Source organism: Puntigrus tetrazona, chromosome 9 (genome assembly GCF_018831695.1).
Source record: "Puntigrus tetrazona isolate hp1 chromosome 9, ASM1883169v1, whole genome shotgun sequence".
Classification (NCBI taxonomy): Eukaryota; Metazoa; Chordata; class Actinopteri; order Cypriniformes; family Cyprinidae; genus Puntigrus; species Puntigrus tetrazona.
Window position 1 is genome coordinate 24,565,089 of NC_056707.1, and position 26,382 is coordinate 24,591,470.

The window sequence follows — 26,382 nt, forward strand, 5'->3', positions numbered from 1 at the left end:
TAAGCGCAAACGGCCAACTCTCCACGCAGCGTATGGATGGAATAAACCACTTTTCCACTTTCGGGGGGGGGGGGAGCATGGTTAGCAACGAAGAAAATGCTAATTGTCTTATCCGAACGAAAATTTTAAATTTATAAACAAATCTATTTTTCTACAGCGTTTAGATTGTAGAAATACATTTAATGCTATTAAAATGTATTGTTAAGACTCACACGGACGGTCGCAAAAACTGTAATCGAAGTGTGTATTCTCTTAATGGATGAAATATGGTATTTCTGAAGAAAACTGTTAGAAAACTAAATAAAATGACGACAGTCGAATAGAAATGAAAGGTACCGGAATTATAGAATGAATCGCATGAAAACCTTATTGTAGATTTTTACAATATTGAATATAAATAAAACAATAAAAAATGTTTTCTGTAACATTTTTGGAGCGTTACATTATTCTCGATCACAAAGACAGATTTTTCCTTGCTTTTACAGCATTTCCAGAATATACAAATACAAAAAAACACCTCAACTTTCTTTATATTACTTAAGCACAAAACTGAATACTTAAAAAAAATGTATATGACATACGCAGTTAATTTTAATAGACTTTGACCAGCACCTGGTTTGTGAAGCCTGTTATTCAATCAGCTAATTATTCAATCAGCTAGAGTGTCCTTTCACCACAGAGTTAGTCACACATGGGCGCACTAACTAAACATAGAATGTTTAAAAGCCAAAGTAGGCCTTAGGGTTAATTGCACAACTTCGGTGACGTTTATTGCGCTCGGCGCCCTTTGACCCCGCCATCGGTTTGTGGCCCTTGAGCTCTCGAGTGCGCCGGCAGAGGAAATCGCGAGTTCGCAAACAAAAGATCTGCTGGCTTTCACGGCGAAGGAGGGCTTGACAGCAACATTAGTCATGGTACGTGTGTCGGTTCTGAACACCGTCGGCTAATTTCTGGCTTTATTTCGTTAACGCACAAAGCGTAGCGGGGCGTAATGCGTGCACAGGTTGAATATTTCGGTGCTTAAAAGCTATGCATTTCGCAATTGATCATCGACAGAGAAAGGAAGTTATAATTGCGACGCCCCCTAGCGGCTGTCGGGTGTTTAGCATTTACGTTAAAGATTGAATCGTGCGTTTCCTTTCTATACAGCAGATATTCTAAACTCCAAAAAAAAGTGTTCGATTCAATGCAGGACAAGTTCATTTATTTGCATTCGCCTTAACCTAAAGAATAAGGCGCTTAATTGTCATAAAGTTGCTGCAAAGAATCATAGTGGTTTGAGTGTGCGTTTCAGACAAACATCTTTATTTGAACGCAAGGTTGCGCGCTATAATCGGTTTTTAATCTGGTCAGTTAGTCCTAGCGGAAGGTAATATGTATTAACTTTCACGACAACCTCATTTGAATTAATTACTAAATAGGATTCTGTCAGCAGCACACTTTCAGCCGAGGGTGCATTTATATTTAACCTTTTCTCTCAAAGCCTTATCACAACTTTTGCTCTGATGTTGCTTTAAAAGTTAATATAGTACCCTTGTTGTTGGACTTTGTTCAGGGGAGAATGTAAACATCATCTCTTAAAATTCACCTGGATTTTGATTTATTATTATTATTAATACTACTACTACTACTACTACTACTACTAATAATAATAATAATATGTAAAAAGTAAACAAATATATATGTACATAAAAATCCTCTTCATTCATATAAAAAGAGGAAAACATCACTTAAAATATTAAATAAAGTCTAAATTGATAAATAAATTCCATAGACAAACTTATGTAAAAATAAATGAATAAAAAGGGACAAATATTAAACAAAACGAACATACACATGAGTTTAGGATTTTCAAATATTTCTGCCGTTATTTATAGACTGATTGATGAAAGTGGGGTCAAATATGTTATATTTGTCACCATGTTATAACTGTAATAACTTCATAAAAATAAAAAGAAAAGGCTTAAATCATGGACTTGTCCATTAAATCTATGAAATAAAAAACTAAACAAAACTTCTATAAAGTCCAGCTGAAGTTCTTAGCAAAGCTTTGATGTATTTGGGAAATGTACAAAAATATCTTCATGCTTAATATTCTAATGTGTGTGTGTGTGTGTGTTGTCAACTTTGTCAAACAGTTGTCTCTGTTTTATGTTTGTCATGAATAAAGGTGGAGAAAATGAGTGAATGTATGAAAGAACATTTTGTTTATTTATGTGCACATTTATTCACTGATTTAATTTGGTCCTGCACACCTTTAAAGGCCAGTGTCTCCCTTCTCAGGCGCTCTTCTTCTGCTGCTGTTTCCTGGCCGTTCTGGCGCTCGCCGCCGCGGTCTGGTTCTTCCGTGACTCCCGTCGGATCGGCGGCGTCCACGAAGCGCGTTCTGGTGACGGGCTGCGACAGCGGCTTCGGAGCGCTCGCGGCGCGCCAGCTCGACCGGCGGGGCTTTCACGTGATCGCCGCGTGCCTCACGGAACCTGGCGCCTCCAGGCTGCGCGCGGCGGCCTCCCCCAGGCTCAAGACGCTTCTGCTCAATGTTACCGACAGCGCGAGCGTGGAGAGCGCGCTGGAGCGCGTGCGCAGCGAGACCGGGGAGAGAGGTGAGACGGACGGGTCAGATAGGGTGCCGGGGAGAGTCGAGCACAGCGAGAGATAAAGCCGAGATACGGGCGCTTTGACGACCGCGCGGCTCTCGGACAAACTCATAAATCTGCAAAAACCTCGGACAAGCGCTTTTAGTTGACCTGGAGGAGCATCTTCAGGCGAATGCCATTCTCATACCAAAGCCGCAACATTTATTATAAAACGACTTGCTTTCCTTGTATTGCACTTGACGTGTTTGCTCACCTCAGTGACCTTTGACCTTAAAGTGATAGCGCTGCCGAAAATTAATCTTGGCTGACAGTTTAATCACCTTTTAGTGTTTTTAGACTTTTTTTTTTTTCTTCATGGGGGCTAGTTGCATAAACTTGGTCACCATGTTAAGACCGTTTGTCTTAAGAACTAGTTTGACCAACTAGCAGTACTTTTCCGATACGAATAAAAAAATCTACCTTTTTCATAACTGAATTGAAAAAATAATGACCATCCGCAAAGACGACGTTTTCAATGCTTTATGAACAAACTATGCAAACGTTTAGCATTACGTTACTTGCTCTCCAGTTAACCCTCAGGACATCCTAAATGTAGATGAGTTTGTTTCTTCGTCAGAACAGATTTTCACCAGTGGTTCCTCTGCAGTGGATGGGTGCCGTCAGAATGAGAGTCTAAACAGCCGAAAAAACACCAGAATAATTCACATGAATTTTTTTTTACTATATTGTGAAGTAAAAAGCTGCATGCTTGTAAAAAAAAAACAATCCTTTGAGGCATTTTAACTTTAAATCGTTGATTTCGACAAGTGCATAATCCATAATAAGACCTTATCCAATAAAGAGGTCCATTTTTTTGTTCTCATCTCACACCAAAATCTATCAACATTTGTTAACTATTTTAGTACCGTTTTTGTTTCTAAACATGGCTTGATCTGTCCATATTTATCTCCTAATGTATCTCAGTCGAAACAACTTTTTAACTGAAGAATGCAATATTATGCAATATTATTGTCTTAATGATAGATTTGTTTCCTACGAACATGCCGTTTTTCATATCGCGAGACATTAATTGATGGACTCAAGTGGTGTGGATTACTGTGACGGTTTTATCAGCTGTTTGGATTCCGACGGCACCCATTCACTACAGAGTGAGCTACATTGGTGAGCAAGTGATGCAACTTTTCCAAATCCGTCCTGATGAAGAAACAGACCCATCTACGTCTTGAAAGGCCTGAGAGTGGGGGAACCGTTCTTTTCATTGCGTGATGTGCATGCACGCTGGATTTCTTATGTTTTCCTGTCAGGTCTGTGGGGTTTGGTGAACAACGCCGGCATCTCGGTCCCCATCGGCCCCATGGAATGGATGCAGCCGGACGACTTTAAGAAGGTCCTGGATGTTAACCTCATCGGCCTCATTGGGGTGACTCTGAAGTTTCTTCCTCTGCTGAAGAAGGCTCGTGGTCGGGTGGTGAACGTGGCCAGTATCCTGGGAAGAGTCTCGCTCATCGGGGGAGGATATTGTCTCGCTAAATATGGTGTGGAGGCCTTCTCTGATAGCTTGAGGTGTGTCTAGCGTCTAACAAAAAAATAAACATTGACGCATGCCAACAACATGTTTTAGCATGCATTTTTAGGTTTTCATTGCTTTTATTATTAATATTTTTTATTTTATTTTTACATATTTTGTAAAGGAAATGTATTATAAATATTAATTGGAATTGAAATAAATACATCCTAATAAATATATACATGAATAATATAGTTATAATAGCAAATGAAAAGCAAAAATAGCAAGCATTAAAATGTATTATCTGTCTTATATTGTCTTCTATAAAAAGTGACAATGCATTTCTAATTTTGAAAGTTATGCATACATCAATAAAATGACACACATGTATTTATTTATATAAAAAAAAAAAAAAAAAATATATATATATATATATATATATATATATATATATATATATATATTTTTTTTTTTTTTATATATAGATAGATAGATAATTTTTTTGTTTATATATATATATATATTATTATTTATATTTAAATTAATTCAAATTAACAAAAAAATTTAAATTAACAAGCTGATATATCAGAAAAAAAAAAAAAAAAAAAAAAAAAAAAGAGGCAACAAAATCCATTTCTAACTGCGGTCGTAACTTGCTAAAACATTTAAACCATGCCCATACTACAATTTCTTATAGATTTGCATCTTTATTTCAACATCTAATAATCTCTCTAAAGTCATTTTATCCTGCCTTGCTGATTTCAGGAGAGATATGAGGCACTTTGGAGTAAAAGTAAGTATCATTGAACCAGGCTTCTTCAAGACACAAGTGACAGATCTAGGCCTCATTGAAGATGATCTGAAGAAACGATGGAACAGCCTGCCAGCAGAGGTCAGGAGAGCCTACGGAGACTCATACCTGCAGGACTGTGAGTGCTTCTGGTGTCCTATGAGCGCAGATTTCATGCAACACAACACTGTTTTAGATTTCTATCATGATGCATTTAAAAGGAATAGTTCACGTAAAACGTGCTCATCCAGTGAAACATGTTTGAAAACACTCCTAGTACAACAGTCGATACCACAATGCTCTAAAAATACATCACAGAGACAAACGTTGGTTAAAATAGTCCATTATCGTTTATATTAGCCTTGTATTCAGAGCCTCGTGCGACGACGCCGTTACGTCGTACTGACATGTCTGCACTTCTCTCAATCTTTTCTTCCAGATATAAAGCTGCAGGAGTTCTCCATGAAGATTCTGGCCAGCGGCGATCTTAATAAAGTGACCTCGTGCATGCAGCACGCTCTTTCAGCGCGGCATCCCCGAACGCGCTACAGCGCCGGCTGGGACGCCAAGCTCCTCTGGATCCCGCTCTCGTACCTGCCGACACGCATAGCAGACCTCTTCACCAGCGTTATAATGCCTTCCGTGAAGAAGAGCTGAACATCACTAAAAATAACCCTGCAGCTCAGTCCAGCCGATGTGCAAAAAAAAAAATAATAATAATATTAGATTTATGATGATGCCGAGTTAAAAAACCGGCATGAACGTTCATCACGTGCAGCAGAAAAATGTAGAGCGCTTTGTATCGTTTAACTTGCGATCTGCAGAGTGGCAGAAAAAGGGAAAATCTGGATCACGTCAAAATGATGTCTGATGTCTTCGCGGCAAGTCTCGTGCCGATTAGCGGGAGAATACAAGACTTCTGAAAAGATAAAATGCTATATATTTTGTGAAATAATGACACACTGTATATGGTGTGAAACAGACGCTATTGTGTAATCAGCTCCTCAAAATTAGGAGAGAGCGTATTGGATCTCATTCAAGTGTTATGCAAAGGCGTGCATTAATGCAATCAAATAAAAATACATTTTATATATTACTGTCCATAATTAAAGTGCCCTTTGGTGGCCCGCAATGTACGTGTTTCTTTTTATTTTTTTGGTACGTTTAACCACGGCTTAAACCCTAAACATACATTCATCGGCCTTCTCTTTGACTCCAACATCACATCAAATCAACACTTTCTAGTTCGTCACTTTTTTTTTTTAATAATCCGTTACACTTACGGGCTCGCTTTGACTTGAAAATCTTTTTTTTTTATCTGACTTTTTAAATAAATTGTGTTTAAAAAGAACTACGCAGGACCTCAGCACATCTGGATGGGTAAACTACTTTGAAGCAATGAGTCAAATTAAGGAAATCTTTCAAACTTGAAAACACGCGTATTGCAAATAATGAAGACCAGGATTGAAGAGAACCAAGAGCATAGACCTCAAAGCTCTTCATCAAGCAACAACAAGTTTTGGAGAGTTTTTTAAAGGCTTCTTTGTAAGCAGTATCACCTGTCTTTACTAATTAACCCAACCCACATCATTTAACCTATTAGTACCATTTGTAGAAATCAGAATGAGATATGTGTAATATATATATATATGTGTATATATATTTACATATGTGTGTGTATGTGTATATATATGTGTGTATATGTATATATATATATATATATATATATATATATATATATATATATATATATATATATATATATAATACATTTAATATAATGTTGACCATAAAATTTTAAGGTTTCTTTTATTAAGGTTTGTCTTAATGGATAAGAATGTGTTTATCTGTTGTAAATCAAAACAAAAAGATCTCGAGATTTCTTATAAAAACAAATTTATTTGATTTTTCACAGCAGCATTCATTTGTTTCCAGTTCCTTTCTATAGTAACATAATCGGCATGTCAAGTCGAATAAATTCATAATATTCTTTTTTTTTTGTACTGTCTTTAATATACAAAATCATTTAAAATGTCACACGGCCCATGCACTTCATCAGATGGGAAAAGCACATACGAAAAGCCCTTGAAACGGTGATGGGACGTCAGACATCACAGTTATAATCACATGCATATAAACTGGGAAATTTCAAGTATTATTTCGATATATAAAACAGAAGTTGTATTAAAATGCGTTTACAGAGGAGTATGTCACTGCATCGTCTTACTTTCAGACTTTCTTTAATGAGAGTCCCTTTCTCTGCGTGGCATATTTGGAGCACTTCAACCCTTTCTGTCATTTTCCCCCTCACCCTGACCTTATTTCAAACACATACGCCGTTATTTTGAGGAAAATAAGCAGCTCCTCATCGTGCAATTCAGTGTCAGTCCCTTATACAAAGTTACTGCACAACTTCCTACTAGAGCGGGTGAGAACATAATAACCCGTTTTCATTTTTGTGCGAACTATTCCTATAAGTGATGAGCGACATCTCAGACGTTTTTGCTCGTTTCCTTGAATCCGGCCGCTCCACAAATGAGGTAAATGCACGCGAGCGATGCGTGTGCATCGTGTTTTCTCAGCGGCGAGATTTAAAAGTGAATAGTTCGCATAAAAATGAAACGAAATGCTTTTTTTTAAGCTGGAAGCAAGTCTTAATGATGGATTTGTTTCTCACAAATGCTTTTTTCGCTTTCTCAAGGCATCAACTGAGTGGGGAGAATTGCTTGTGGATTATTGTGATGTTTTTATCAGCTGTTTAGACTCTCATTCCGACGGCACCCATTCACTGCATAATGAACTGCAACGGCTCGTTGGTGAATCGGCGACGCAATGCTACATTTCTTTAAATCTGCTCTGATGAAGAAACAAACTTTTTGGGTGAACTATTCCTTTACGAACAATCGGATCAAATGGCAAAGTCTCAGCTGGCTCTCAAAGCACTTTTACTCAGTATCGTTGGCATACGTGTGTGTGTGTGTGTGTGTATGTGTGTGTGAATCTCCAGAAATAAGTAATAATCTATTTCAAAATAACATCTGACCAGAGGATATTATCAAACAAAATCTTTTCGATTTACAAATGTACAAAATATTCATAACATTCTCCTTCAGCAGCATCAGTGCAAAGATATACAAATATGACGTCACAATAATAATAATAAAAAAAAAGAATCATACGACATGAATTGGCATACAAAGTATCGGAAGGCAAAGTCTCTTTTCTGTAGGCTACACAAACATCTATTCTCGTCTATACTTTTTTTTTTTGTTTCAAAAATAATCTTAAATCGATTTCTTGTCGTATGCAGGCCGCATATAAAAATAGATTCTGTGCAAAGGGAGTGTTTCTTTGTATTTTCCCGCTGGGTGTGATGGTCATATTTCGCTGTCCTCTTTAACCAGGTTGGCCGTGTCTGTAAAGGTGTCCTCTGTGGGTGAGTAGGTGCTCAGTTTCTCTCGTTTCTGGGGTTTGGGAGGAGGAACGAAAGGAGACGGCTGCGATGAAGCGCTGGAATCTGGAGCTCCGTGCTTCTGCTCGTCCTGCATCTGACGCAAAGACAGGGTCAGCTTTCTCACATTAAGACCCATATTCTTATACTTTTTACAGCTATGGGAATGCTCCTGTACACGTGCATTTCATTTCTCCTTTTTCAAAAATGCTGGTGATGGTTTATTACGATGCATTTTAACGAGGGAGTAAAACAAAACCGCCGGTGTTATTTTCAACGTCATTGATAGGCTATTGAAATTTTTGTTTTGAAATAGATTATCTGTTTTCATTTTAACTCCCAAGTTTCAGTAATAATAACAACAACAAATATGTTTTAAGTTGAAGTAGTAAAATTACCATGGTGAAAACTGAAATAAAGATGAATTAAAAATATATACACACACACACACACACATATATATATATATATATATATATATATATATATATATATATATATATATATATATATATATATATATATATATATATATATATATATATATATATATATACATATATATATATATATATATATATATACATACATATATACATATATATATATATATATATATATATATATATATATATATATAAACTAAATTAAATAAAAAAGAAAAGAAATCTAATATGATTAAATGCTATAATACATTTTAGTTCTATTTCAAGTAATTAGTTTTTATGGTTTTAATTTTAGCTAACGATAACAAGTAACTCTGAAGAATATAATAATATATATATATATATATATATATATATATATATATATAAAACCCAAGTGCAGTTTGATTGAGATTAATTGCAATGCACAATTAAAAAAAACATATTACTTGACATTGTGCGCTATAAACTGCTCAAATAAAATGCAAACTTAATATTTTTTTCTTGATCGTTTCACTTTCTACAATTGCCAATTTCTTCTTTCAATCATTATTACGTTTGTTTAGACAAGTGAAGTCAGAAATGAATGTTAACATAGTTCCACTCACCTCCGAATAAGTAGGGTTTTCAAACGTTGTGCTCGGCTTCAGTTTTCTTTTAAAGAAACTCCATTTGGACTCCTGCAAACAAAAAAACTTACAATAAATAAATTACATGAAATTAAATGAAAAGAAAAGAACGTTTGCATGAAGGATTAAACCGTGGGACTAAACGTTCACGTGCTCTCACCTGCGTGGTGGTTTGGTCTGCAGGTCCGCTCTTCACCTCCGCTGCCTGTTCATGAGCGTTATACGCAGGGTTCGAGAAGTTATTCTCCACCTGGTCACCGCTGACGTTCACAGTGACCTGCATGAAGCACAGAAACACACAACTCAACATTTCATGTATGCCGTACGAACGGCTTCGGGGGAAGGACGCGTACCTGCGTGGCGTGTATCACTGCTGGATCGCCTGATGGGCCGGCTGCAGTCGAGTACAGAGGATTCTCGAACGTGATTGGCTGCCTACCAGAGTCGGCGAAATTTTCATCCTAATAATAAAAAACAGAGAACGCAGATCAGACGATGCTCTAAATCTAAGTCAAAGTCAATGCTTTAATTCTCTATTTCAGACACTGAAATCTGAGATCATTAGAAAATAACTATGTTTACTTACTATGGTTTTTGCCATTAAAAGTTATGTTCGGTAAGATTTTCTTTTATAGTTTTTTGCTCACAGGGGCTGCATTTGTTTGATCAAAAATGCAATAAAAATAAGAATGTTGTAAAATATTACTACAATTTAAAACACCCGTTTTCTATTTAAATATATTTAAAAATGTATTTTATTCCTGTGATGCAAAGCTGAATTTTCAGTATCAGCACTCCAGTCTTGTGTCACGTTAATCAATGCTGAAAATAGCAGTGCTATATATTCATATTTTCATATATATATATATATATATATATATATATATATATATATATATATATTATATATTCATATTTTGGTAGGAAATAACAAACAGAAAGTTAAAAAAAACATTTATTTGAAATAGAAATCTTTTGCAACTTTACAAATTTTGATCGAACTAATGCACGCTTGCCGAATAAACTATTAAATATTTTTTAAAACATCCTAAACTTGCGAAGGACGGCGTGTTTAAGTGTTACATTATCACCGCTGTCTCAAAAACCACTACTTTTAACACTTTTGTGATTAATGATACACAGAATCCCATTAGAAACCAGTGCGCCGATACTGTAAGTCTGGGAAAGGATGTAACATTAACACCGGGGCCAAAAGGTCAACCAGGGATTTTACGCCTCATAGTTTTTCCAGAGAAATGCACCGAGCGCACTTAATCCAGGAGTCAGAAGTTACTGTCAAATCGACATAAAGAGCACATTTACCAGCTGCATGGCCCTGTCGATGAACGACACCCCCAGAGTCTGAGGCTCCAGATCCATCGTCACATTGTCACCTGAATGAAACGAAACCCCGTTTCCCGTGTCTGCGGACTTCACCAGGCTGCTCAGACTGACAGAAACAGAAAAACAGAATAAAAGTGAGAAACGAAGAATATTCAATGGTCGTCATTCACAAGCAACCGAGTAAGGCATTTTAATGAACAGCGTATTTAGTGACATTTCTTCTAAGACGCTTTTTGAGAGAAAACATGAATAATTACTCAAATCATTAGAAGGATTTAAAAAAGGCGCTAAAGCCTAAATCAAAGACTTAAGGGAATCGAAATACTTTTCAATCTAGTAATATAACTTCACCGAGAAACGAAAAGCACATAAAAATCACTGTTATACTGAAAACGCTGCCTGGATTGAAATCGCCTGCAAAGTATTTGCAAATATATCATGAATATTCAACACAACGCACTGAGTCGCATTCAGTAGTTAACTTCAGCAGACAGCGACCCACAAATCTTACTAGAGATAAATCTCACTCTAACTAGATATTGTTTTGATGTTGTTTGACAAGCTGTAAGCAAATTTCTCATTTTGACATTAAATATCAATAGATAGAGATGGCAGGGTTATGAAAGATATTGCTAGATAATGAAATATAAAAATCAGTTCACAGGTTTGGGGTCAGGAGTTACAATAAAGACATGCTCAAAATGACAAACGATTGCTATTTTAAATAAATGCGTTTTTTTACAACTTTCTATTCATTAAAGAATTCTGAACAAATATATCACGGTTTCCACAAAACCATTTGAAGCATTGGAAACACTGATGATTTAGCAGCAAATCATCATATCAGAATCATTTCTGAAGAATCACGTGACACTTGAAGAATGATGCTACAAATTCAGCTTTGATCACAGTTTTGTTTTGTTTATTGCGAAAATATTTTACAGTATCACTGTTTTGGATTTTTAGAAATTAATGTATTACTTATTTAGAAATCTTATTGAACCCAAACATCTGTGTATTTGGAAAATGCTTAAAAATAAGCAAAATATCGAACCGAGCAGCAATCATTTTAAACAATAAAGCACTTCTGAAGCAAAATAAATAATAAGTCGCAATATTGTAATAAATACACTGTTCGTGCTGCTCGGACTGGTCGGTTAAAGTCGTGTCAGATCAACTGGCGTGTTTGTGTTGTACCTGGGTAGTTTAGGCATTGACGGGATGAGAGAGCCGGTGCGCTTGTAGTTGAGGAAAACTCCCACAACCAGAGCTCCGGTAATCAGAATAATTACCACCGCTAACAGGACGGTCACAGCTACACACACACACACACACACACACACAGTAAGAAATATGAGTGCAGTCTATATACATTCCATTTGGCTACACTTTATTTCGATATCCCACTTTAGAAACTCCGCTAACTATACATGTAACTACACGTCAACTAATTCTCATTCATTTGCAGCTACATGTCTACTAACTCTCAGAGTATAGACTGTTAGGGTAGGTTAAGGGTTTCTGATAGTCAGTATGTTGTATGTTGGTGGATCCATCCGAATAAAGTGGTAGGAGACATTAAACAGACAGTCTGCTAATACTCTAATGATCGCAAATGTGGTTGCAAAGTTACTTACTGTTAGTAGAGCGTCTAAAGTGGACTATCGGAATAAAGAGTTACGGAAATGAACATGCTGAACGTGCTGGATAGAGTGATTAGAGTGGATAAATAACAGCATCACGTGTCACCGACCACGGGTAAAGGTGTTCACGATGAAACGGTTATATAACTAATTAACAAGGAAGGGTTTGTTTACCTGTTCCTGCAGGAGCACCTCTAGACTTCCCCATATCACAGTAACTACCCGAGTAACCGTAAGGACACCTGAGGAGCAAAAACAGACAGATCTGTGGTGTCTACAGTCATGCTTACGCTTTATACAATCTGAGGCTATGCAAGTACTGTATTTATGCATTGTTGTTTGTCTGATGAAGAGCATTTAAGCTCGTAACGTCACCTGTGGTGAAAAACATATTTAATACTTTTCAATTTCTGGAGCAGCGGTGTGCTCACTTTGAACTTTTTGTTGTATTTATACATTGTAATAGTTCAGAATTGGTCATTTTTACTTTATTTAAATTGCAAGTCAACGTAATTATTAACAATTAAGTGATTTGCTTTCAAATTAAATAACACTGTAATAAATAGCAGTGAATTATTACTAAATAAAGAGGTTTTGCATATGACAAATTTAGTTTAGAAATGAAATACGGTGCTGGGCTATAGTCTTAGGCCACTAGTATTTTCACCAAAATAAAGTCAGTTATTTCTTTTTTTCCCTGTAGTGTGTCAGTAGGACATATTAGTTTATGGTTCGAAAACAAAAGCAAGTTTTCATAAAACGGTGAATAATTCTGATATCTCAAAATATCAATGAAAATGTAACTCCTCATGATTTTTCCAAGTTATACGTGTTCCTGGATCAACGCTATTGTCCAAAAATATTGGCCTAACCCTATCCCTACCTACAGTTCATCTATAAAATCAGAGGGAATTGATATATAGGGATAAATAACAAGGATATAGAAGTACCTAATTCTGGTTTTTAAGGTTAAAATTGACAATTCATGTAAACTCATCTCTCAAATGTTGCTCCAACATGGATGTTTATCCAGGAACGTGTTGCACTTGGTGAAATCACATTCACTCCTCATGATATGAGCTTTTTAAAGTGCCCTTATAATGAATTATGACAGTTTTTTGGGGGTTTTGAATGCATGACAACAGGTTGACATGCATTCAAAAAATGCTTTTATTGTCTCACAATATGCATTTATTTTTACTTTATTCGCTCAACATAAAAGCGTTGTTTGTGAGTGAAGTGCTGGTTTGTTTACTGCCGTCACCAGGATAAACAGCTATTTTACAGCCCCAAAAGTGGCACCTAGTGGCCAAGAATGCGTTTTCATTTTTAATGGGCGGGCAATATGATAATGATTCATGTCGGCATTTTAAAAACGACTCGTTTCAATGATTCAGAGTCGACTCTTTCTTTCAAAAGCCAGTAACCTTATACACGGTGCACTTTCAGCTTCGCACTTTGCACTTTTTTTAGGTTACACTGCATGAAAGGTCATTTTCAAAACATCGTAGGGACACTTTAAATAACTCTACTAGTTCGCTAGCTCACACTCACTTGCACTTCGGCAGGCCTCCCTCATCAGTGTAGCACGTTCCTCCGTTCATGCATCTGCATGCAAGCGGCATGGACACCTCTGCCTCAATGGCTGCGCGTGCGAGGCAATGCAACAATGCAATCACATCACAAGTCAAACACTCACTTTCATCAGAGCGCTCAGGTCAAAACATCACACGACGATAATGAAATCATGCAGCAGTCGATGCGGCACATGCACGTATGTCATGAAATGCGTTGACGGGATGCGATGGAGCCAGTCAGCTCACATCAACAGCAGTAGTGTGTGTTCATTTCTTACCGGCATCACATTCATTCTTGTTGAAGGCGAGCAGCGTGGAGCCCTGTGGACAGGCACAGGTGTATCCACCCGGCCTAAGCAAACACAGGTGACTGCAGACTCCCTGACAGGGGTTCAGCACTGCAAGAGAATGTGGACGGTCCTTTACTAGTACTATCACAGGAATTATTTTTGGATAAAAGAAACATGAACTTTTGAAAACATGAGTCTTTACACAGTCTTAGGCTACGCATTTATCGTATTTATGTGTTGCAATAAATTCAAATTCAAATTTTATTTGTCACAATAGTTTGCATTTTTGTTTTAATTGCAAAAGATAACGTACTTATTAATAATGAAATTTATTGTCATATTAAATCTAACATTAAATATCAGTCAATTATTACTACATAAAGAGGGTTAACTTATGCAAAATTATGTTTATAAATGAAAGGCCACTAATATTTGACTTAAAAAAATGATGTAAAGTCAGTTATTTCTATTTCTTCCTGTGGTTTCTACACATTTTTTCCACTATATATACATATACATATATATATATATATATATATATATATATATATATCTATCTATATATATATGAAATGAAAGTGTTTTGCATGTCATCTTGCTTGGGACTGACTTATGAACCTTTCATAACCCATAATCAGAGGTGGAAAGTAACTGATCACAAATACTTTCGTTACAGTACTTGAGAACATTTTTTTAATTTTTCTACTTTCATTTCCTTCACGTTATAAAAGTTATTATATATAACTTCTATGAATGAAACACACTGCATCCTATTGACAGATAAATCACGGTTGATCTATTAGCCAGATCCACGTGAAAGTGCATGCAGTCCCATTTTTTTTTTATTTAACCCATCAGTACACATTAAATTCACGTAATACCTTTCTAACTGCATTAAAATGACAGAATATTACACAGACATAAGCTAGTTGAGTGCATCAAGACTTTGCTTAAGTCTAAGCAGCTGTGTAGCGCACTCGGCCTGTAACAAAGTGTTACCCATTAGGGTTATATCTGATTTTATTAATTTTATTAGTCTTAATTTCAGATGTGGCCGAAATGACAACAACACAGTGGTAACATACGCATATCTTTAATTGTTTGATCAAAATATTGCTAGGGACAGTTTAGTAGCGTTTGGATACTGGTAGGGACGTTGATTCCCGTCTCACCTGAGTGGTTGTGTCGGTGCTGCTGATAGATGCGTACTTGAGTCAGCCAGGGGTTTATGGTCAACACCTTCACCTTGTCTCCTTTCCCAAACTTGTCTTTTTTCCACACTTCCCCCTTGTCTTTAGTCGTCCAGTACACGTGTCCCTCGAACACATCCAGACTGTAGGGGTGACCGATATCTGCAATGACGCCAAACGTGAGAACATCGGCCAATCTAAAGCTGACTTCTCGTATGTGACGCTGCGACGTCTCACCTCCTGATATGATCATCTGCCGATCTGTTCCGTCCTCTTTCATCGATTCGATGATGTTTTCTTTTGAGTCACACCAGTAGATCCGGTTTTCATTCAGATAGTCCAAAGCTATACCAGTAGGCCAAGCCAGATCCTCGTCTAACAGCACCTCTCTGTGCTGCCCATCCATCCACGCCATCTCAATCTTGGGCTTTCTGCCCCAGTCGGTCCAAAACATCTTACTATAACACAGGCACACAAAATAATCATCGGTAATGACAAAAACATCAGTTTTGAGGAATCAGGGTTCTAATGTTTTATTTTAATATTTGTGATTATTAGATTTTTTGTTAAAGATTTGTAATTTTTGTCAATAAGATGTATAAAGCTGCATTAACTGCACTGTAAAATAAATGCAAATTAAGAAATCTATTGTTTATTTGGTATATTATATAGTTTTTATAGTAAAATAGCAATGCTTTTAATGTCTTTATTCACAAATCTCTACATAAGCTCAAAACATGAGCAATATCTAATAATTATTTTATAATAATTTCCATGACTTTTCCTAAACAATTAAAAAAATGTCATAACTGTGCATCCCTTATAACTGTATTCTATATTTTCGAAATTAAGTAAATGTATAGTTTCATATATTTTAGTGCTGTCAAATCATTAATAATGGCATCCAAAATAAAAGTGTTTGTTTACATAATATGTGTGTGTATTGTAAGTGTTTATTACGTGTATATATATATATATATATATATATATATATATATATATATATATATATATATATATATATATTTATATATACACATACACACAAATATATTATATACAAATATATATAATATATAAATAACATATTTGTCTTAAATATATGCATGCAAGTGCTTAACGTTTCTATGTATAGTGTATTTATATTTACATCTATACGCAGTACAAAATCATATATTACGCAGAACAAAACCTTTTATTTCAGATGCGATTAATCACGATTAATCATTTGACATTCATGCTCTTACCCTAGTCCAGGATTGACCACAATAGCGGCTGGCTGATCAAGATCGCTGTGAATCAACCACTTTCTGTAACGTCCATCCAGTTTTGACACCTCAATCCTATTAGTCCCAGCATCTGTCCAGTAAATATGGCTAATGGAAAAGACAAAACGCAAAGCAGGAAGGTTGTTTATTTCTCTGGAACTGTCCCAGTAACAGTGCAGAAAAGCACGTCACGTACCCTCCAATCCAGTCCACAGCGATGCCGTCAGGACTGGAGATGTATCGAAGGTTCAGGTCAACCTCTTTCACGGGATTATTTCCATGGTCATCGAATGTGGTCATGTAGGCCCTCTTAATCGCCCCGAACTCAGAGCCTCGTCCCAACACGGTCCAGTAGACTATACCTGAAAAATCATTTCCAGAGATACGCTTCGGTTTGCATTCATAACCAGAAATGCAATAACACAGTGCATCATGTTTGGTAAGGATTTCAAAATATTCTTTCAAATATTCAAAAGAAATCCCATAATAGCACACAAACGATGCTAAAATAACGCCGGCTTTTCCTGGGCTGCATCTGCATCAAAACATTAAGCATATTAGATGGGATGTCCTGGGAATATTGTCTTACTTAGACCAAGGCCTTCTGGGTCCCACAGGTAGTCCAGTGCTTGAATGTGCTCTGCATTATCCACATAATCAGAGTACTGCGCTGAAGAGAGGTTAAAGCGACGGATACGCACGTTATCAGGCAATAACAAGACGGGAGGATTTCCTGTGAAAAAAAGAGAAAGAAATGGTGATGACTGGCATTGAGGTCTTCTAAAGGTGCGTTCATATTTACAGATGCTCGTCAAATTGCGATTTTAAGCTACAGGATGTAAATAGTTATAGATTGTAAGGCTTTACCCTCAGCAGCGCACTCGACTCCCGGCTGCTCTCCCACCGATCGAAAGCCGTCTGCGCAGAAACACTCATAACTGCCCTTAGTGTTCCTGCAGAGCTGGGGGCACGTCCCGTAAATCTCACACTCGTTCACATCTACAGACGGGCAGAAAACACCTCACAATGTACATACAGCAAGCCTTTCAACTTGTAACGGTGTGCCAGTGTTGTCTCCAATTTACGTGCAGGCATAGCTGTACACTTCTTGTGTTGTTTGCGCGCAGGCAGAAACGATTCAGTGCTGAATCTAATTTGTTTTGTGAGTGAGAGCTTTGCAACTGTCTGCGAACTAAACTGAACCCAGGTTTATTGTAATTAATGAAACTAAAATGGAAGCAAAACCACGCAAAAACATTTTTACTAAAAATAATCATTAGCTAAGGAAAAAAAAGACTTTTTTCAAAGTCAAAATTTCTCAGAATTTAGAATTTAGTTTAATTTGACGTTCTAAAATAGATAAATACAATCAGTGAAACACACAACTAAATTAAAAAAAGTCATTTGTAAAAGTAAAAAGTAAAAACTAATTTGAAATATTAATACAAACTATATTTAGTGCTGTCAAATAATCGTATTCTAATCTATAAATTTACTGTATATATTTATTATGTGTGTGTATGTATATATATATATATATATATATATATATATATATATATATATACACACACACACACACACATATATATATATATATATAGAATATAAAAAAAAACATTTACGCTTATACATTTATATGTATAATTTATATGTACATATATATTATTTATAAATATATTTAATATATAAACAAAACATATTTTTCTTAAATATATACATGCATGTGTTTGTATTTATGTATACATAATAAATATATACAGTACACAGACACAAACAATATGTATGTATAATAAACAGCACCAATAATATTATTTCAGTGGTGCTAATATGACCACTGAATTGACTTGAGCTAATGAATCATACTATTTTATCTGCTAAGCTGCTTATAGATGAAAATAATTCGTTTTATAACTGATGTTTACATGTAGCTATGTTTACATGCAACCGAATAATCCGTTGGTGGTTGGACTGATGGCTCAATCGGACTGAAAAAGGCTTCATGTAAACACCTTAATCGATCCGCCTGAGCCGCTAAACTCTTGATCGGATTGAATACGTAAACAGGGAAGTAACACAGAAACGGTGCAGTGACGCATGGAACAAGTTGTTGCTTTCGTAGAATTAAGTGTTGCAATGCGTTTCTTGGATACGTGTTCTGTTGTCCTGTTTGGCTTCAGAAGCCTGTCTTCCTATAAAGAAGAAATACTGAGGTTTTCTAATGAATAAAGTATTAAGACAACACCACAAACCGTCGCAGTTGTTCTTGTCCTCCGGGTTGGGTTTATATCCAGGTCTACAGGAACAAATAAAGCCTCCGGTCGACAAATCTGTGCAGTTATGCTCGCACAGATTCTCACTGCACGTGCGTCCGTGGCCGTAGTCTGACGGAGACCGACGAAGAAATGTTAGAAAGATGTGCAGGCAAAGGGATCTAGAGCTTGTCGTTTTTTTGAAGCTTGTTCCGCTTTTGTTTATGCAAGAAAGAAAACAGCATGAGGGTGAATGAAAGAGCCGAACTCACAGCAGCCGAGCTCATCGGTTTGGTCTTCGCAGTCGTCGTAGTCGTCGCAGGCGTACTGCAGAGGAATGCACTGTCCATTCCCACATTTATACTCGTCTGCGGAGCAGGGTCCGTGCGTGGGGGTCACACCTGACACACAAAGCAGTTGCTACTTTCAATAGAGATTAGGGAATGAAAAAGGTTTAATAGGTAAACAGCGATGGGAATAACGGCGCTATAAATCAACAGCGTTATTTTTATCAGTGACGAGTAATCAATCCCCCGTTATAACACTGTTACCGTTACTGACAATGAAATGCGGCATTGCTATAATTAATTGTAATATAATTGGAATTTTATTTTCGGTTCATCTGAATGGGTGCGCAGTGTAGCTGTATTTGAAGTACCATGACCTCTATGAAGGCGCAAGGGTCTTTAACATGCAGAATTGACTCGCTACATGTAAACTATATTCTTTGTTGCATCTTCCGGTCAAAATAATTTCTTAGCTTTTAAGGATTGCAAATCATTGGCTGGCGCTCACCTATTATCGTCCCTGTTTTGAGTTTAGTGAATCAATTCAAGATTGCATGACTGCATGATTAATATTCATGAACCCAACAGCTCATTAATCTTTAGTGTGCTTTATATGGTTATTAGTAGTAGAATTAATAGTAGTTTTGTTATATTATCTATTTTATCCCTTTTGTTTACAAAAACACTAAATGACGAACAATGTCTTAAGCACTGCCACCAGTCAGACAATATGACAAATATGAATTCATACTTGATTATATAATCATACAATCAGGTTCTATAATCATATAATGCTAACTTACCATAATATCATATTATAATGATTGTTTGACCAAAGCTAAACTTTTGTAGATAAACTGCGTAGGTTAATTATATTTAGTGTCTATTTCATTAATTTAACATTTAATATTTAGTATTATTATATATATATATATATATATATATATATATATATATATATATATATATATATATATATATATATATATATATATATATATATATATATGCAATATATGGTAATCCCTGGTAATAAGTTACTTTGATAATGATGTAACTCAGTTACTAACTAAGAAGTAACTAGTAACTATAACTAATTACTTTTTAAAGTGCCCAACACTTTAGGTAAATAGTATATTTGGTTAACAGTCACTCACAATGCTCCGGCCTCTCATCGGTTCCATCGCCGCAGTCGTCTATAGCGTTGCAGAGCTCGTGACTGTAGATGCAGCGGGTGTTATCACAGCGGAAACGAAACGGAGGATCACACGAGATGTCCACTGAGGAGACAAGAAACAGGACATTTCTGCACTTTGTTCCACAACTAAAATGGCGAAAGTCTGACTCTATTGGGTTATATAGCTGATGTACTATACAAATTATATATAAAAAAAGAAAGTGTAGACAGATAACTGTTGGTCTCATGGCATTAACGTACCTTGATGCACTTTTTTAGCAAGCCACAAAATATGTACCAATAAGTACATATTACTGCAGTTTTAATGACTAAATTAAACGGTTCGACAAAACAGTTCCAATCTGCATAAAAGGCAGTTGAAATGGCATGGCTGCATTTACAAATGACTTTTGATATCAGTTTTGCATTTGTTTACACTATCAGGTAGGTTTAGGGTTGGATTTGGTGTAGGCCATATGTCCAACATGATAGAGCACTAACTAGTGACAGTCTGCAGATATTTTAACTCTGAACCTTTGCAATATGTACCTGAAGCAACGCAATAAAAACACAGCTATACTTACCTATGTCAATGTAATTAAAAAGTGCCGGGGTCATGTATTGTTTCAGAGCCACTCAGTAAACATTTCTACATGCAATAAGGTACGTAAAACGGTGTTGCACAAAAAGTGCACAGAGGTACATATTTTTATGAGACCAAGTTGGATAATTGGGCTTTTTATTTTACTTAATTTAACTATTGGGTTATTTATCCTGAAATATTAACATGTCATTTGCATTAGCATGCATTGATAAAAAGTCTTTTATAGCTGTGGTAGCCAGATTTCAATAGTTTCAATTCCCCAATAAGAGCTTTTCTCCCTTATCGATACATTTTCTAACCAGTGGTTTACTTAATCTTCCCAAACTGGCAACCATGCAGACATTCTCCCTCTATATTACTGAAAAAGCACAGGTAAGCTGAAAACAATAGACTAAATATGCGATTGACTAGGGTTGCCAGGCCTGTTAAAGAAAAGCATTCTAACTGCTAATCAAACTGCTTTTCTGTGGTTTCTGTGGTCCTCTCCATCATTTTCTGGGGGGATCGATTAACACGTGGGCTAAAGAACAACCCACTGCAACAGGTCAGCCTATACTGGAGTTGACTTTCTCTTGATTTGTGATTATGTGAAAGTGCTATAAATCTAACTGAACGTAAAGAAAAATAAATAAAATGACAATCACCAATAATGGATTTTTTTTTTTTTTACAAAACAATCATGGTTAACCTTTTAAAATAGATAAACAGAACAACAGATAAATCGCTAGAACAATAAATAGATAGACAGATTCTCACAGCAGAGATGCAGTTCCTCATCTGAATTATCCCCGCAGTCATTATCTCCGTCACATATCCAGTGCTGCTGCACACACACATGGTTCTTGCACTCAAACAGGAAGGGTGGACAGTAGGTGCTGTTCGGGTAGCGCGTGGCTGAAAAATGCATACATACAGCTCAGAGTCAACTTACTGAATTAACAATGCATTCGAGCATTCAATTGGAAAAAAACCCATGACTTTGACATTGCTATTGATGTAAACATTTCACCTGTGCATACATAAAAAACGTCTTCAGTCAAAAAGTCAAATTCATTGATATTCCTAAAGTTTGCATGCTGATGCCAACATTTGCACAACCCCTTTGCACTCTAGAGGGCGCCGCAATATAACTCCCAGATGTCTTCTGGTTACATTTCAGGAGCGTTTCAGAATTAAAACAGATTAAAGAAACACTCACGACAAGAGCTTTCATCGGTGAAGTCCAGACAGTCTGCGTTGCCGTCGCATTTGAAACGCTCAGCGATGCAGTGGCCGCTAGCGCACTGGAAGTAACCCGGGTGACAGGTCCGCAGCTCTGAAACACATTCATCCGCAGTGAATCAAGCCAGTCTCTCAATACGCCAAGGAGAATGAATTATGCACACTTCCTGTAAGTCATTCACAACGTATCCAGGCGCACAAACGCATTGAGATATCACCCACTGTGAACCGATCTGTAATAAAAAGACGGTATTATGATGTTGAACGTGGTGGCAAGTGCCACGGCTCTCTGCATCCCTCTTTTGATAGTCTTTCCTTTCTGCTGTCTCTTCTATTCTCTCACTCACCGCAGTCCCTCTCGTCAGAATTGTCCTCGCAGTCGTTGTCATGGTCGCAAACCCAGCGGTCAGGAATGCAGTGCAGGTTGTCACAGCGGTACTCGCTCTCGGTGCACGGACGAGGGGCTGCGGATGCATAAGAAGAAGAGCGTCCATCACATACTAAAGAGGCAAGAGACTAAAGCAATAAGCCCTAATATATAAGAGATATATGCCAAAGTGATTTTACCACAAGTATTACTAAAGGATTAGCTCACGCGACAACTCAGCATGATATTACTTTCTCAGTAATGAATCCACGTCAGAGTCCAAACAGCCGAAAAAACATCACAATAATCCACAAGTAATCCATATGAACCCAGTAAGAATCAATTTTTTGTCTTAAAGATGGATTTGTTTCTTAAAAACACATAGTTTTACAAGCCATGAACTGATTTACCGGTGTGGATTATTTAAATGTTTTTATCATCTGATTGGACTCTCATTCTGAGGGCGATGGTGAGCAAATGATCCAAACTCATCTACATCTTGCATGGCCTGAAGTTGAGAAAATGTACAGCAAATAATTTTTTTATAACTGCATTGTACATTTTGCTTAAACACACATTATTTTCACAAGAACAGAATGGTCCATTGGCTGGTTTTAAACTGGTTTTAAGCTTTAGCTAGGCTGAAAAATCATATCGAAACAACTAGCAAACAAGTTTTGGCTGGTTTAATCGTTTTTTTGCAGCAAGGATGGGGTGGCAATGGCCAAAGACGGGCATCTATCACTTGTCTACATTTAAAGGGAAAACCAGGAGGCTTGTGACTGACCCATTGACGGCCAAGTTAATTACACTTTTAAGGAGCAGAAAAGTATGAAAATCATCGTCAAAATACTCCATCAACTATCAGTGGTTCAATCTGAATTTTATGAAGTGACGAGAATACTTTATTTACGCAAAAAAACAAAAAAACAACTTTATTCAATAATTTGTCTTATATCCATCTCTGCCTTTTACTGTAGCGCCATTTTGTTCGCCACAAGGAAGCGCTGTTTTTGTTCAAATCAAAGTGTAAATACACATAGAAATCATATCGTAGCTGACTGAAGAGAGTGCGTAGTTTGCGCTCAGTGGATATTGTCTAAAATTGCACTACAGTGACGAGGAGAGACAAATTACTGACAAAGTCGTTATTTTTATTTTCTTTCCGTACAAAAAATATTCGTAGCTTCATAAAACTCTGATTGCACCGCTGATTGCAGATGAACCATTCTGACAATCTTTTCTGGACTAAGACAGTGTAATCAACTTGGCAGTCAATGGGACAGTCACAAGCCTCCCGGTTTTCATCACAAATATCTTAAATTGTGTTCAGAGGATGAACTAAGCTTTATCAGAATGCAAAAGTAAATTCTACATTTTTAGACAGTGTCAATACGGCCAAAATACAACCGACGCACCAGTTTTACAAAAAGACACAAATGAGGGCAGTGATTAGTCTGTGATGAGACGCAGCTTGCTCTTCAGGGCCATTTTTGGGAGGTGAGTTCATAGCATGCATTCATCAGGGGAGTGACCCACGCTTACCACCCCTACAGCTCTTCTGCAGGGAGGAAAAAGTGCTGAAAAAATCAGCAATGCTTTCAACATGCAGCTTAAAAGTTTAGAGCAGACCATTTGTCAACCTTTCACACCTCACAGCACCTTGTCTGCCGTCACGTCATCTCCTACCCAATTTGTTCCTCTCAATCGCTTCATCTTTGTTTTTACTGTTACTGTTTCTCTGGTAAATCAAACCTACAGGTGTCTTTCTGTCTTATTGAGGAAACAGTTCATCCAGTGATAATGCAGTAATAAACACAGAGAAAGTGAAACGTTAAAGGATAACTGAACTATTCTTTGTGAAGCACTTACATGACATAAACACAGAACAGAAGTAGATTTTGCATTATTTATACACTGTAAAAAATGTTTGGACCTCCCAACTTTTCTATTGACTTGTTGCATCAAATTATTTCCATCAGCCCAATTGAATTTCTGTACTGCCCTGCACAGTTTTCTGTTGGGACAACTGTTGCCACAATTAAAAAAACAATACATTCAATTGGGCCTATGGAAAAAATTAGATGCAACTAGTCGCTAATAAATTTTGAGTCGGGAGGTCTACATTTTTTTATATGTTGTGTATATGTTAGCCTAGTCCAGGTATAAAACCAGGTATAAGTGTCTTTATTATTATTGAGATTTATACATCAAAGCAGAATAAATATGATTTTAGGAAAGGATATCTGGGTGCCACAAAATCTAAATATTGTGAAAATAGCCTTTAAAGTTGTCCATTGTCTCTGGCAATTCATATTGCTAATCAAAAATGAAGTTTTGATATATTTATGGTATGAAATTTCCTAAATATCTTTGTGGAACATTATCTATCGTATGATTTTAAGCACAAAAATGTATATTTTGACCAATACAATGTATTGTTGGTTTGCTACATATATACCCGTGCTAATGCTTTTGTGCTCCAGGGTCACATTTTTTAAGTCTTCAGAAGTCATACAATAGCTTTATGTAACGAGTAAATAAAAATATAAAGAAACAATTTCTTTCTTCTTTTGAATGTAAAGTTTCATTTTAAAGAAGAGTGCTCGTAGCCTAATAGTTGCCGGACCCCACTGATTTACTTACTATGTAAAAAAAATGCTATGTTAATGGAGACCAGAAACTGTTTGATTCCCACATTATTCCAAATATCATCTTTTGTGTTCAGCAGAAGAACCCAATGCATGCCGGTTTGCAACAACTTGAGGGTGAGTTAATAATGACAGAATTGTTATTTTTGGGTGAACTATCCCAACAAGTTTGGGGTTTTTAAACAATGCAAAAATGTAAAAATAAATGCATATTATAAGAAAATTAAAGCGTTTTTTACTTTGCATGTCAATCTGTTTTTTGGGACTCCCAAAACCAAAATATGAACCTTTCATAACCCATAATAGGGGCACTTCAAAAGGCACCATATTTAATTTAAAAGGAACATAAACAGACCGTTTATAATATTTATTTTGCAGTTTATTTTCATTTCTGCAGCTTGACAGCCCCAGTCCTCAAAAGCTGAGTAAATAATGACTATTATTAACTATCTTAACTATCTCTCTGCTTTGCTGTTTTGTAATATTGAACTGACTGAACCCGAGAGGTCGTTGCTGGTACTCACTGCAGCTGCGTTCGTCAGATCCGTCGCCGCAGTCGTTGTCTCCGTCGCAGCGCCAGCGCAGGGGGACGCACTGGTGGTTATCACAGCGGAAATCACCCGCCGGCTCACAGGTCAACTCCTCTGAAAACACAACACAGACACACACCAGCTAACGTTAAACAGAGACAGACACGCAGACCTCTGTCTCGGTCTCTCTGATGTTAACTACCAGTACATTAGAGGACATTTAACACCAGCTGCATGTGCTTTAATGAAGAGATGGATAGTAACGAGGCATTAAAATGTACATTATTGTAGACGGAGGAAAGGAAAACAGAGGTTCAGAGGTGCCCCACCTGACCCGGGCGGCACATTCTTACAGTCAGATTGGGGCGATCTCTCCTCTCTGTGTAGGATGGCACTAACAGAGCGAGAGGGAGCTGATAAGACCTGAGAGAACTAGGGCTACGTGTGTGTGTGTGTGTGTGTGTGTGTGTGTTTACATCGGTCAGATTACTGACAACAGACCAGTAATAGTACAGTAAAACCTCTCGACCCTTACTGAAACAATGATCACACACACACACACACACACACACACAGCGGTGC

The 26,382-nt window shown here is 36.8% G+C and overlaps 3 protein-coding genes across 3 annotated transcripts in view; 2 read left to right on the forward strand and 1 right to left on the reverse strand.

The window, feature by feature from the left end:
- dhrs9 (dehydrogenase/reductase (SDR family) member 9) overlaps window positions 1-425 on the forward strand; it is a 6,125-nt gene extending 5,700 nt beyond the window's left edge. Inside the window, exon 5 of the mRNA XM_043248819.1 lies at window positions 1-425. This exon is cut by the window's left edge and continues 221 nt beyond it. Within this exon, the coding sequence (XP_043104754.1) occupies window positions 1-3 (3 nt within the window). The 3' untranslated portion in view covers window positions 4-425.
- Window positions 426-2,179: 1,754 nt separating this feature from the next.
- rdh1 (retinol dehydrogenase 1) lies at window positions 2,180-6,026 on the forward strand. The gene is given in 6 exon segments (XM_043249024.1): window positions 2,180-2,189; window positions 2,264-2,375; window positions 2,377-2,603; window positions 3,902-4,160; window positions 4,870-5,033; window positions 5,334-6,026. Coding segments are annotated over 6 exon segments (990 nt in total). The 3' UTR covers window positions 5,552-6,026.
- A 747-nt stretch (window positions 6,027-6,773) lies between these two features.
- The window catches only part of lrp2a (low density lipoprotein receptor-related protein 2a), a 95,306-nt gene continuing 75,697 nt past the window's right edge, over window positions 6,774-26,382 (reverse strand). Inside the window, 22 exon segments of the mRNA XM_043248836.1 lie at window positions 6,774-8,442; window positions 9,379-9,450; window positions 9,560-9,676; window positions 9,753-9,860; window positions 10,723-10,849; window positions 11,941-12,058; window positions 12,561-12,628; window positions 13,941-14,031; window positions 14,242-14,361; window positions 15,426-15,605; window positions 15,681-15,901; window positions 16,691-16,819; window positions 16,908-17,073; window positions 17,301-17,444; window positions 17,579-17,710; window positions 18,964-19,095; window positions 19,236-19,364; window positions 20,408-20,530; window positions 21,788-21,925; window positions 22,230-22,346; window positions 22,600-22,716; window positions 25,795-25,914. Of these exon segments, the coding sequence (XP_043104771.1) occupies window positions 8,272-8,442; window positions 9,379-9,450; window positions 9,560-9,676; window positions 9,753-9,860; window positions 10,723-10,849; window positions 11,941-12,058; window positions 12,561-12,628; window positions 13,941-14,031; window positions 14,242-14,361; window positions 15,426-15,605; window positions 15,681-15,901; window positions 16,691-16,819; window positions 16,908-17,073; window positions 17,301-17,444; window positions 17,579-17,710; window positions 18,964-19,095; window positions 19,236-19,364; window positions 20,408-20,530; window positions 21,788-21,925; window positions 22,230-22,346; window positions 22,600-22,716; window positions 25,795-25,914 (2,840 nt within the window). The 3' untranslated portion in view covers window positions 6,774-8,271.